The 14,261-nt window shown below is 42.7% G+C and overlaps 1 protein-coding gene across 2 annotated transcripts in view; it reads left to right on the forward strand.

Moving 5' to 3' along the window:
• Positions 1 to 13,952, forward strand: part of POU6F1 (POU class 6 homeobox 1) — a 107,899-nt gene extending 93,947 nt beyond the window's left edge. For both annotated transcript variants that reach the window (XM_073663236.1, XM_073663237.1), the window contains exons 11-12: positions 468 to 636; positions 11,289 to 13,952. In XM_073663236.1, coding sequence (XP_073519337.1) covers positions 468 to 636; positions 11,289 to 11,634 — 515 coding nt within the window. In that variant the 3' untranslated portion in view covers positions 11,635 to 13,952. The remainder of the gene's footprint in view (positions 1 to 467; positions 637 to 11,288) is intronic.
• The last annotated feature ends 309 nt before the right edge of the window (positions 13,953 to 14,261 follow it).

Below are 14,261 nucleotides of genomic sequence, written 5' to 3' on the forward strand. Positions count from 1 at the left end.
ATGCACATATCATCACATATTCGCCAGAACTTAATGGACCAAAGATGCCAGGAAAAAAGTCCCCCACCTTAATTGGAAGATTTTTTACTCCCTAATTGGTCAAAGGGCTGATAACCTAAGTAAAAGTTCCTGTATTCAGACCCTCTAACTCCCACGCCACTGGTGGCTGTAGGGGGAGAGATGACAGAAAAAGGCTGTACTTATTATTGTAGATGTCACTTATAGGTTATCCCACCTTACACATGCACAGAACCAGGAAGAAAAACTATTCTTGCTATACCCCAACTTGAAACGAGTGCTACACCCCAAATGTTACACATGTCTGGTATCATTAGAGCTTTAATATGGGCTTCAATATGATACCAAGATCTAAGCTCTTAGATTTTACCTGCGGCTAGTGTTTTACTGCACGATTTATAACATATCCTTGGCAGGTTAAGGGTTAAAAAAATATTCTCTATGTTCAGAGCCGCATTCTGGAAACTACGATGAGGATGGAATAAACTTGGAAGAAATCCGTGAATTTGCCAAGGATTTTAAGATCCGACGTTTATCTCTTGGTCTGACACAGACGCAGGTGGGTCAAGCACTGACGGCCACAGAAGGACCTGCATACAGTCAATCGGCCATCTGTCGGTAAGATTCAAGGTTTATTGGCAACGTTTTTTTGTTTTTCAGTACTTGGTGACCTAATTTGATAACTGGGACTAATGCTTAATTTTTTGCTTGAATTCGTTTTGATCTCCGCTATTGAGTAGCTAGATGACATCACATCTTGTCAAGCAGCCTTATCACTCTGTCTCATTCTTGCAAATAAAGTGCCTTTTTCACAGTGAATCTATAATATAATCAAGGATGTGTCCTTCTGTCTGAAGTCTCTATAGACTGCGCAAGCGCAGTGCGCCTGCGCAGTCTGGCCACAGGCAGAACAAAACATCCGCATTCCAGACATGGATGAGGAGTGTGGCGCTGGAGATCGCGGTATGTGTAGGCACTGAACGCATACCGCGATCTCCGGCGCCATAAACACATACCTGTTCGGGCCAGAGGCCGGGGGAGGAGTGTGGCGCTGTACGAGCCAGAGGCCAAGAGAGGAGTGTGGCACCAGAATCTGCGCATAGCGCAGTATCCGGCGCCATTTTAGTGAAGACAAATTTGAATATACCACTATAGGGGACCAGGATGGGGGAGCATATACCAGGATGGGGGAGCATATACCAGGATGGGGGAGCATATACCAGGATAGGGGAGCGTATACCAGGATAGAGGACTAGGATGGGGGAGCGTATACCAGGATAGGGGACCAGGATCGGGGAGCATATACCAGAATGGGGGAGCATATACCAGGATAGGGGACCTGGATGGGGGATCTTATACCAGGATGGGAGAGCTTATACCAGGATGGGGGAACATATACCAGGATAGGGTACCAGGATGGGGGACCATATACCGGGATAGGGGACCAGGATGGGGGAGCATATACCAGGTTGGGGGAGCTTATACCATGAACGGGGAGCATATACCAGGTTAGGGGACCAGGATGGGGGGGAGCATATTCTAGGATGGGGACCAGGATGGGGGGGAGCGTATTCCAGGATAGGGGACCAGGATGGGGGAGCATATACCAGGATAGGGGACCAGGATGGGAGAGCATATTCCAGGATGGGGGAGCATATACCAGGATGGAGGAGCATATACCAGGATAGGGAACCATACCATATACCAATAAAAATTCTTGCCACTCGGGCGTAGAACAGGTTCAATGCTAGTGTCACTATAAGGCCATGTGCACACGCTGAGTACTGGAGAGTTTACCTCAGTATTTGTAAGCCAAAACCAGGAGTGGGTGAAAAATGCGGAAGTGGTGATGTGTTTCTATTATACTTTTCCTCTAATTGCTCCTCTCCTGATTTTGGCTTACAAATACTGATTTAAGAAACTCGCCAAATAAACAATGTGTGCATGTGGCCTAATACAATAATTTTTTAAATGAAATTTGAATACATCACTGGTCGATTTTAATAGTAATTCACTTCCTGGATCAAACACATATAAAAAACAAAAAGTATCTGACAGGAGGCAGATAGCAGTAAATCATAGAATAAGCTGCTTCCACTCACCCAACTCTTCCCGATTATCAGCGTGTCTAAACAGGCTAGCAATTACCCGACAAACGTGCAAAATGCTCAGTCGTTGGGTGAGATGATTTTTAAAGTACCTTTAAAGGTCATCATTCTGAGCAGCACATCGTCCTGTGTAACCATTGGATGTGCTGCAGAGAACATGATGTTGTGTGCGCACATAAAGATTGTTTTAACAGGGTTGTCCGGTCTTCTAGTAAAACTCTGCACTCACTGTCACAGTAGACTTTCTAATCCTTACAGTGTGTACGCCACACGCTGTTAAGATTCACATGGTCACGTGACTGCAAGTATGTTATTTGCATACAAGCAGTTACGTGCAGACTAGGCCGGCTCAGTCTCGCTGAAGTCAAATGAATTGAGTGAGGCCTAGTATGTTTAATTGGAATGTGTCCGGAAGTATGCAAATTACATACTTCCGGTCACATGATTGCCTGCTCTCGTCGACAGTACCAGACAATCCTGACAGTGTGCATTGCTCACACTGTAAGAAGTCATAAGTCTATAGTTACATAGAGTAACTGCTGACTTTTAGTAGAATACCAAATACCCCTTTAACTAGACAGTCTGTCTGCACTTTCATGTGCACAGAATGATGAACAGGCTATAGAGTATAAATCCCGCGTTAAGATGGAGCTGTTTGCATTCATCCTTGTTTGGTCAGTATTAGCAAAATAGATATTCTTTAAGACAATTTTGATAAATGAGGCACACTGATCCTTGTATGTAAAGTTACCCCTTTCATATGCACCCAAGTACTGAAGTTCACAGCAGTCAATGATTTGAAATGTCCCATGTATTGCACAATGTAAAGTGAGAGCTAATATCAGCAGTTACTATGGTTATCACTACAATAATTTGTTGACTCATTGCCTTTTCCTTCCTAGCTGTGATTATGTATAATTACTCCCACATAGATGAGTTTGTGTCTACACTTCCCGCCACACAGTAAAGCTCAATATTGCTTTGCTCCAGCAGTAGAACTGATAACAATGTCCCTCTTAGGAGATGTTCACACATATACACATATTTCGTACCAGCAAAGTGGATGACTGTTTAATAAATCTCATCCATACACTGCAAAAACCTTTCCACATTGAAATTGACATGCTGTTTAGATTTAAATCAATTCTTTCTGTGGCTTTATACCACTGATTTCACCCTTAGCAAAGCAAAGGGAGAAATCCACGCCAAAATCTGCTTGTAAAATATTTTGTCGCAGATTTTTTTGGGCTCGACTTCTGGAACATGTGGACTTAACCTAAATGGTAACATTGCAACAGATTTAAAGCCAACCTGTTGGGTGATTCGTGCTGCCCGAACAACGCGCTGCACCAAACAGGGACAGGCTCTATCATTGCAGACTAGCTGGACGATCAGTATGTCACATTTCATAACTTTCTGGCTTAAGTGTGTGATTGGTTGTGTAAAAAAAAAAAAAAAAAACTATAACATGCTTATTAATACTTACCTACAAGTCCCCACCTAGATCCAGCACTGCAAGGACCGCGCAGCCACAGGAAGAGGAGATTTCACCTCAATCAGTTGCCAAACTTCTGTTGCCTGTGATTGGCTGCAGAGGTCAAGGGACTTGAGCAGCACGTAATCAGAAGTTTTTCTAATGAAGCACAATTTAAAGCTACCGGACCACTGCAGCTAGTCACAGGCCGTAATGGTCTAGCAACTGGTTAAACAATGACGCATACACTTCCTATTTCCTGTACCTCTGCGGATCACAGAGTGGCCTGTGATGGAACCAGGTGGGTGTCAAAAGTTGAGTATTAATGATTTTGTTAATTTTTACATATACTGTGTAGTAGTCTGTGAGCATGGCACATCTAGAATTGGCAATCTTTGCCCACTCTTCCTTGCAGTAGCGTTCAAAATCTGTCAGATTGCGAGGCCATCTCTTGTGTACAGCGCCCTCTTTTGGTCAACCCACAGATTTTCCTTTGGATTCAGGTCTGAGCTCTGATTGACAGCGGCATTTAGTTGACGCAATTGCAAAATGCCAGTGGGTCGTAATACTTAAGGCTCCCATGGCTGCCATCCTTATTCTGTTCAGCTCGCAATGAGTAAAAATAGGCCCTCAGCAAGCTCCGTAGTTGGAAGACCCAGCCACGACCCATCTTCAATGCTCTTACTGGGGGAAGGAGGTTGTTGGCCAAAAGCTTGCGATATGTTGGCCAAAATCTCGACCCCATCCATCCTCCCTTCAATATGGTGCAGTCGTCCTGTCTGCTTTGCAGGAAGCATCCCCAAAGTATCAAGTTTCCCCCACCATGCTTCACAGTTGAGACGGTGTTCTTGGGGTTGTACTCATCCTTCTTCTTACTCCAAACACGGCGAGTGAAATTGATACCAAAAATTTCTATTTTAGTCTCATCTGACCACATGACCTTCTCCCATGCCTCCTCTGGATCATCCAGATGGTCATTGGTGAACTTCAAACGGGCCTGGACATGTGCTGGCGTGAGCAGGGGGACCAAGCGTGAGCAGGGGGACCAAGCGTGTCCTGCAGGATTTTAATCCTTGATGGCGTAGTGTGTTACTACTAACGGTAATGTTTAAGAATGTGTGGTCCCAGCTCTCTTCAGGTCATTGACCAGGTCCTCTTGTGTAGTTCTGGGCTGATTCCTGACCTTTCTCAGAATCATCCTTACCACGCGAGGCGAGATCTTGCATGGAGCCTCAGACTGAGGAAGATTGACAGTCATCTTGTGTTTCTTCCATTTTCTAAGAATTGTGCCAACAGTTGTTGCCTTCTCAACAAGCTGCTTGTCTATTGTTCTGTAGCCCATCCCAGCCTTGTGCAGGTCTACAATTTTGTCCCTGATGTCCTTAGACAGCTCTTTGGTCTTGGCCATGGTGGAGAGGTTGGAGTGTGATTGATTGAATGTGTGGACAGGTTTCTTTAATACAGGTAACGAGTTCAAACAGGTGCAATTAATACAGATAATGAGTGCAGAGTAGGAGGGCTTCTTAAAGAAAAACTAACAGGTCTGTGAGAGCCAGAATTCTTGCTGGTTGGTAGGTTATCAAATGCTTATTTCATGCAATAAAATGCAATTTAATTATTTAAAAATCATAGAATGGGTTTTTATTGTTAGATTCCCGTCTCTCACAATTGAAGAAGTGTACCTATGATAAAAATGACAAACGTCTTCATTCTTTGTAGGAGGGAAAACTTCCGAAATCAGCAGTGTATCAAACACTTTTTTTTCCAACTGTGTATGTGTGTATATATGTATGTGTGTGTATATACAGTATATGTGTTTGTGTATATATATTATACACACACATACAGTACAGACCAAAAGTTTGGACACACCTTCTTATTTAAAGATTTTTCTGTATTTTCATGACTCTGAAAATTGTACATTCACACTGAAGGCATCAAAACTATGAATTAACACATGTGGAATTATATACTTAACGAAAAAGTGTGAAACAACTGAAAATATGTCTTATATTCTAGGTTCTTCAAAGTAGCCACCTTTTGCTTTGATGACTGCTTGCACACTCTTGGCATTCTCTTGATGAGCTTCAAGAGGTAGTCACTGGAAATGGTCTTCCAACAATCTTGAAGGAGTTCCCAGAGATGCTTAGCACTTGTTGGCCCTTTTGCCTTCACTCTGCGGTCCAGCTCACCCCAAACCATCTCAATTGGGTTCAGGTCTGGTGACTGTGGAGGCCAGGTCATCTGGTGTAGCACCCCATCACTCTCCTTGGTCAAATAGCCCTTACACAGCCTGGAGGTGTGTTTGGGGTCATTGTCGTGTTGAAAAATAAATGATGGTCCAACTAAACGCAAACCGGATGGAATAGATTGCCGCTGCAAGATGCTGTGGTAGCCATGCTGGTCCAGAATGCCTTAAATTTTGAATAAATCCCCAACAGTGTCACCAGCAAAGCACCCCCACACCATCACACCTCCTCCTCCATGCTTCACGGTGGGAACCAGGCATGTAGAGTCCATCCGTTTACCTTTTCTGCGTCGCACAAAGACACGGTAGTTGGAACCAAAGATCTCAAATTTAGACTCATCAGACCAAAGGACAGATTTCCACTGGTCTAATGTCCATTCCTTGTGTTCTTTAGCCCAAACAAGTCTCTTCTGCTTGTTGCCTGTCCTTAGCAGTGGTTTCCTAGCAGCTATTTTACCATGAAGGCCTGCTGCACAAAGTCTCCTCTTAACAGTTGTTGTAGAGATGTGTCTGCTGCTAGAACTGTGTGTGTGGCATTGACCTGGTCTCTAATCTGAGCTGCTGTTAACCTGCGATTTCTGAGGCTGGTGACTCGGATAAACTTATCCTCAGAAGCAGAGGTGACTCATGGTCTTCCTTTCCTGGGGCGGTCCTCATGTGAGCCAGTTTCTTTGTAGCACTTGATGGTTTTTACACCTGCACTTGGGGATACATTCAAAGTTTGCCCAATTTTTCGGAGTGACTGACCTTCATTTCTTAAAGTAATGATGGCCACTCGTTTTTCTTTACTTAGCTGTTTTTTTTCTTGCCATAATACAAATTCTAACAGTCTATTCAATAGGACTATCAGCTGTGTATCCACCTGACTTCTGCACAACACAACTGATGGTCCCAATCCCATTTATAAGGCAAGAAATCCCACTTATTAAACATGACCTGTGAAGTGAAAACCATTTCCAGTGACTACCTCTTGAAGCTCATCAAGAGAATGCCAAGAGTGTGCAAAGCAGTCATCAAAGCAAAAGGTGGCTACTTTGAAGAACCTAGAATATAAGACATATTTTCAGTTGTTTCACACTTTTTTGTTAAGTATATAATTCCACATGTATTAATTCATAGTTTTGATGCCTTCAGTGTGAATGTACTATTTTCAAAGTCATGAAAATACAGAAAAATCTTTAAATGAGAAGGTGTGTCCAAACTTTTGGTTTGTACTGTATATATATATATGTATTACATCCTTTACATAATATGGGGTGTAATATATTATAATGTAATGACGTCAGCTGCAGGCTGCGACTGTAGACTGCCAAATTGTGACAGCATGCGGTGTACACGCTGTCAGGATTCCCAGAAAAAACGGGCATTCACGTGACCGCATGTCTGCAATAGGCATAATTAGTCACGTGCCGTCTAGACGCGGTCGACTTCTCTTAATAGATATATGTCCTAGAAAATATATGTCAGTGAAAACATTAGCAGCTCTGCAGCCCCACCAGAGAGGGACATTCTCCCCCCTCCCTCCTCCCCTCTCTCAGTTGCAATACGAGACAAGAGCTGACACTCTTAGATATAGGATTGTACAATAAACTAATACAAGTAAGACTGCGATGTATAGATTGGAGACAAAGAGAAGTGACAATTATAATTAAAATGCATGCAAGAGCTCCTTTTGCGACAGTGGACCCTGGCATACTAACGAGGATGTCCATTGTATATGGACAAAGAGTTATAGGTTGGACAAATGGTTAAAGGGAATCTGCCACCCCCTGGGAGATATCAGACCTCTACTATGGGCATACAGGTTATAGAAAAGTAAATCTATACTTAGAGTGCCGGCAAAAAAAATCTTTACATTTGTGCAGTAAAAAAAAACTTTACGTGTAAAATCCGCATCATGATTTCACTTCTTAAAAGTGCACACAATGAAGGAGACAATCAAAAACTATATAATAGCAAAACTGGCTTAGTAAAATGTAAATATCAATACTAATTAATTAAAATACTAATTGTAACGAAATATCCACAATAAAACACTTGAACGTTAAGATTTTGTGGTTTCGTTGAATTTGTAAAGATTTTTTTTGCCGGCACTGTACCTGTATGGCCCATAGTAGAGGTTTGATTGCAGAGAAATGTGTTTTTATCAACTCTGTTTTGCACATGCTTGGCGTCTCCCAGACACCAAGGAATCCCCACCTATCTTCTTAGTAATCCCCGAAATCCCCGCCTATGTGTTTAGTTAGCATATTGCCCCCCTCCCCTGCATGTCACAAGGGCCCTGTGACTTGCACTGTTCTCCCTCATTTCCTGCGCATGACCGCGCTTTGCTTCCTCCCGACCCCTTTTGCGCAGGCGTCTGTAAGTTAGTGACTCCCCGGCGCTTGCGCAATAGAACCCTGGGGCGCAGTGCACAGATAAAGGTGGCCGGGAAGAAATAAAATATATATATATATATATATATATATATATATATATATATATATATATATATATATATATATATATATATATATATATATATATATATATATATATACACATATTCCATGTGTTGGAATCCGCAGGTGTATATACCATACACTCACTGTTAGTTTTTCGATAACCGGCCTGTTAGAGCAAGCAGCCTGCGGCCTCCTCCGTTAATTGTCGGCCAATCGTGTAATTGTCCGGATGATAGGGGGCAGCAGAGAGCTGTTTGACACAAGGATCACAGCAGGTGGATCTGTGTGACCTCCCCGGGCTGTGATAATCGTGACATATACTGTATATCCAGTCATGGCTGAAAGTGTTGGCACAGTTCTCGTCTCCTTTTTCTGTTCTCCATGCTTAGTGTGAAAGACACAGACACTCAATGCAAGGTTTGAGGCAAATTCTCCCCTTTTTATCTCGTTTCAGGTGTGATTTTCATATTGCCCACACCTATTACTTGGAACAGTTGAGTTTGAACATGCTTGAAACAAAGTTGTTTACCCACAATTTTGGAAAGGTGCCAACAATTTTATCCAGCCCATTTTGGGGATTTTGTGTATAATGATGTCCAATTTGCCTTTTTTCTTGCTGCAGAATAAATTTGGAGCCATTCAGATGGCTCTTTGATGGTATAGTTGTCACGGTGCATCAGAGGTGGCAGACAGTCACCCTGCTGTTGGTTGCAGGAGATCTCTACATTTGGCATTACAGACATCTTCTTAGATGAGAGTCTGTCTCTAGGACCTAGCGGCTACCTCCTTCTGATAATTGGCTCCCTGGCCTGGGTGTATATATACCTGGTGTGTCTGAGAGGGAGGTGCCGGTTATATTCATTTCTACTTGTGAAGGCTTGGCAAGAGCAGTACTTCGTCCTCTCTGGAGCTTGAGGCCGAGTTTGCATTTGTCTGGAGTCGTCTAAAGCTAAGCATTCTCCCCCTGTTTGTCTACCCTTGTTGTCTATAGAGTTTAGTGGAGATCGACTAGTGCTCATCTCCTCCCATCCCTAGCCTTAGCCATATGCCAGGGAAAGACAGGGTAAGGCACGCCTGCGGCGATTGCTGAAGAGTCAATATAGGGACTGTAGTTGAGATAGGGTGACACTAGACCAGTCTAGGAGGTCTCCACTTCCCCCTTTCCCTAGTGTCTGGAATCCCTTTCCCTCTTCCCTCTGTGTTGCACCAAAGCCCCCGTCTCACATAGCGATCTCGCTAGCGAGATCGCTGCTAAGTCAAGGTTTTGGTGACGCAACAGCGACCTCACCAGCGATGTCGCTATGTGTGACACTTTGCAACGATCAGGCCCCTGCTGTGAGGTCGCTGATCGCTGCAAAGTGTCCTGGACCATTTTTTGGTCGTTGGCCTCCTGCTGGCCGGCACACATCGCTGTGTGTGACCAGCGGGACCAACGATCAGGCTGGTATCCATGGTAAACATAGGGTTACTAGGGGCACGCGCGCACTTAGTAACCCGCTGTTTACCATGGATACCACTCTGCTACGGTGCGCGGGAGGTTACCGCTCACCTTAGCAGGCTCGTAACCATGAGTCGTATCCATGATAAACATCAGGTTACTAAGTGCACGTATGCCCCTGGTAACCCATGGTAAACAGCGGGTTACTAGGGGCACACGCTCACTTAGTAACCCGATGTTTATCATGGTTACGAGCCTGCTCCTGCTTCAGCAGCAGGCTGGTAACCGGGAGCAGGACATCGTGGAATGATTCTTTCCACGATATCGCTGCTCCCCTGATCGTTGGTGAGCCTGCCTGTTTGACAGCTCACCAGCGATGTATTAGCGACGCAGCAACGATCCCTGACAGGTCATATCGTTGTCGGGATCGCTGCTGCATCGCTTAGTGTGACGGGGCCTTAAGTCTTTCCCACACCTGGCGTGGCAATAGTATGATGAATAAATATATGCCTGTATTTTTCAGTCACAATTTTGACCAACTCCATTTGCTGAAATGCAGCCCTAAGCTTGCAAGGAACCTCCACCATATTTCACTGTTGGCTGCAAATAGTCATTATTGTACTATTGTACAGCTCTCTCGTGAACAAACTACCTCTTGGTATAGCCTAAAATTTTACATCATCTGTCAAAAGCACCTACTGCTTTTTTTCTGCACTCCAGTTCTTATGTTTCGTACATACTATAGGTGCTTGGTCTTGTCTCCATGTCAAAGGTATAAACTTTTTGACTGCAAATTTTCAATGGAGAACATTTCTGGCCTAACTTCTCTAAACAATCAATGGGAGTATCTGGGTCCCACTGGTTGCTTTTAGTTTTGAGCTGATGGCTCTGCTGGACATCTTCTGATTTTGAAGAGAAGTGAGCACAATCTTTGTTTCATCTGCTGCACTAAGTTTCCTTGGCTGACCACCATGTGTACTGTCCTCAACATTGCCCATTTATTGGTGCATATTCAAAAGAGCCTGAACAAAACATCTTGAAACCCCAGTCTGTGTTGAAATCTTTGCCAGGAAGAGACCTTGTTGATGCAGTATAACTACGTTGTGTTTTTTTTGCTGAGCTCAGTCTTGCTATGGTGTATGATCAATTGTCTTCTACAACCTCACCTTTTGTAGCACAGTATGGCTGCTCCTTTCCAAGTTTTAAACCTTCTACACTACTGTTTCTGTTTAACTTAATTACTGTGTTTTCACCTACATATGATCATTCTCACTTATTTGGTTAGTCATACGCATGACTATAATCATACAAAATCCCTGTATTCATGCAAGTGTGCCTATAAGAATTGATGCTGTTTTGAAGGCAAAGTGTGGTGACACCAAATATTGATTTGATTTTAGATTTCTCTTTGTTTCATTCACTTTGCGTTTTGCTAATATAAATAAACCATTAACACTTCTATTTTTGAAAGCATTCTCACGTAGCAGCATTTTTTTTCCAAACCTGCCTAAAATGTTTGCACAGTACTGTACATTTATTTATTGTATTTCTTCCACAGGTTTGAGAAGCTAGACATAACACCGAAGAGCGCTCAGAAGCTGAAGCCAGTCTTGGAGAAATGGTTAAATGAGGCAGAAATAAGAAACCTGGAGGGACAACAAAATTTGATGGAATTTGTAGGGGGAGAGCCATCGAAGAAGAGAAAAAGGCGCACATCTTTTACTCCCCAAGCTGTGGAGGCCCTTAATATTTACTTTGAGAAGAATGCGCTGCCCACTGGCCAGGAGATCACAGATATTGCTAAGGAATTAAACTATGACCGTGAGGTGGTGAGGGTGTGGTTTTGTAATAGGCGCCAGACTCTGAAAAACACCAGTAAGCTTAACGTCTTTCAGATCCCCTAGAAGGTGTTGAATCAAATTCCCCTACCACCACCTTGTCGCCAGCACTTCATCCTCGCCACATATGGCAGTGGAAAAGCCCTCTTTCATTCATCTCTCAAGCACTTTTGCAGCTGTATATATGCTTAATCCATACTATGGTCGGCTGTGTTCTCCATTTTAACCCTTGCCTCATGTTTTTATATTACAGGCGCCTAGTGTGGTAAAGGCCATCGCAGCCCGATCTTTCTGGTGATATTACGCACATTTGATGTACTCTGTGTAACCATATAGCCAGATTGATTTCTTCTATGGTGGAACTAAACTTTTGGACTTCTTTGACAATATTAACCCATTAATGTTGCTGAAGTTCATTTGTGATTATGTAGAGTTCCACGTTAAGCTCAATGTATGTATACTCCTGATCCAAGTACTTGGACACTAAGAAACATTTTTTATACCAGAAACCTAATTCTATGTGTTACTCATTCACATATTCATGCTTTAGATTTTATGGTATATTCCAGTTATTTGGTTTTATGTCTACTTTTATGTATTTATTTTACTTTCTACTTAGTAGAAAAAAACAGGTACTCAACTTAAAGAGGTTGTTTGAGGATTAAATCTACATACAATTGCACCATTAGTTTTTGAAACAAACTTCTCATATATGTTTCATAGATCTGCAAATTTGATGGAGCCAGTGTTAGTTGGTGGGACTCGTTCTGATTTGAAACAGTATCCTTAGTCTCTACGTCTATACTGTTACATTAGAAAAGCTCATAATGATATCCTTCAAGATCCATTCATGACTTAAGGGAGATATTCAGTGTAAAATAACTGGTTTTGCGCAGCTCAGTCTTTTCTATAGTTATCTTGATCAGTGATTGTGAATCAGTCAGTTCCCTTCTCTACACACCTCCAGTGAAGGGCATAGTGCAAATCCACCAGATTTTCAGGGTAAAAACAGAAACTTTATTCCAAATGCTCACAAATTTAAAAAAAAAAAAAAAAAAGCGCTCATCAGTGTAAAACAAGTGCATGTAACGCTGCTGATCTGTAAGCCTGACCTATGGTTTCGCCCACACAGATTTCTTCAGTAGCATAAGTGTGTGTGAGGGAAACCCTGAGTTAGGTTTTACTGATCAGTGTGCGTGCGGTTTCATTTGGAATAAAAATTATGCTTTTTACCCTAAAAATCTGGTAGTTTTGCACTATGTCCTTCATATACTAACAAATGTCATGTGACAGAGGTGAATGGTGGAAGTGGGAACGGACTGCTTTACAACCACTGATTAAGATACCTATAAAAAGGACTGAAGTGCAGCACGGCAATTATTTCACGTAGAATGTTTACCCTGCTCTTTCAGAGGTTATCGTTATCTGAATATATGAGTTTCTTCTGTTGTAGTGGTCTCTCAGCCGGACATTAAGAACAGTGCTTCTCAAACTTTTTTACCCGAGACCTCAAAACTGACCCTGATTGATGTCTGGGACTTACCATCTTTTGTGGAGTCAATTATATTGCTGCAGAGAAAGAAAGGACTTTGCAAAATATGATCATTTATTTTAGGGGTGGGGAACCTTTTTTTCTGCCAAGGGCCATTTGTAAATTTATAACATCAACCATGGGCATATTACATTGCATGTCTCCTCAAAGTGGGAAATTCATAACTGTTCATGTTACATTTATAGAACTAAAGCAGTGGGTGGTCTGCTGTATACATTTCATAGGATACACTTGGACTGGTGTATATGCATCACATAGGAGACACTGAATCTGCTGTATATAAATCACATAGGAGACACTGAGGAAGTGTATCTATATCTCATTGGGGCTGGAGCATAAATCTTAAATAGAAGACACTTGGGCTGGAGCATTTACATCAGATGGGAGACACTGGGGCTGGAGCATATACATCACATAGAAGGCACTGCGCTGCGACTGCTGCCTCAGCAGAATGCATTAACTCCGCCTTCAAAGAACGTCCTGAGGCTTGCACTGGCCAGGGTCAGGACATAATCCTTCATTGCATATGCGGTAATGTTCAGCGGTAAACGCTGCTTGCGTCTGCGCGCAGTGTAAAAAGGAATAAAAGGGCCAGCAGCCCAGTTTTGCCGGCCCATTAATTCCTCCACACACTGCGGGCTCTCATAGACAGCATTCACGGCGCACACTGTGGCGCATGAAATAAAGTAATCTGTATGGTGGCCAGGGGTAAGGATATCATGGGCTGTAATTGGCCCGCAGGCCGGAGTTTCCCCACCCCTGACTTATACAACCCCTGGCAAAAATTATGGAATCACCAGGCTCGGAGGATGTTCATTCAGCTGTTTAATGTTGTTGAAAAAAAGCATATCACAGACATGGCACAAAACTAAAGTCATTTCAAATGGCAACTTTATGGCTTTAAGAAACACTAAAAGAAATCAAGAAAAAAAAATGTGGTACTCAGTAAGGGTAATTTTTTTCAGACCAAGCAGAGGGAAAAATTATGGAATCCCTCAATTCTGAGGAAAAAATTATGGAATCATGAAAAACAAACACACAAAAGAACACTCCAATACATCACTAGTATTTGGTTGCACCACCTCTGGCTTTAATAACAGCTTGCAGTCTCTGAGGCATGGACTTAATGAGTGACAAACAG

This window comes from Phyllobates terribilis, unplaced genomic scaffold (assembly GCF_046119375.1).
Source record: "Phyllobates terribilis strain yellow unplaced genomic scaffold, ASM4611937v1 Scaffold_2__4_contigs__length_985480577, whole genome shotgun sequence".
In the NCBI taxonomy this organism is placed as follows: Eukaryota; Metazoa; Chordata; class Amphibia; order Anura; family Dendrobatidae; genus Phyllobates; species Phyllobates terribilis.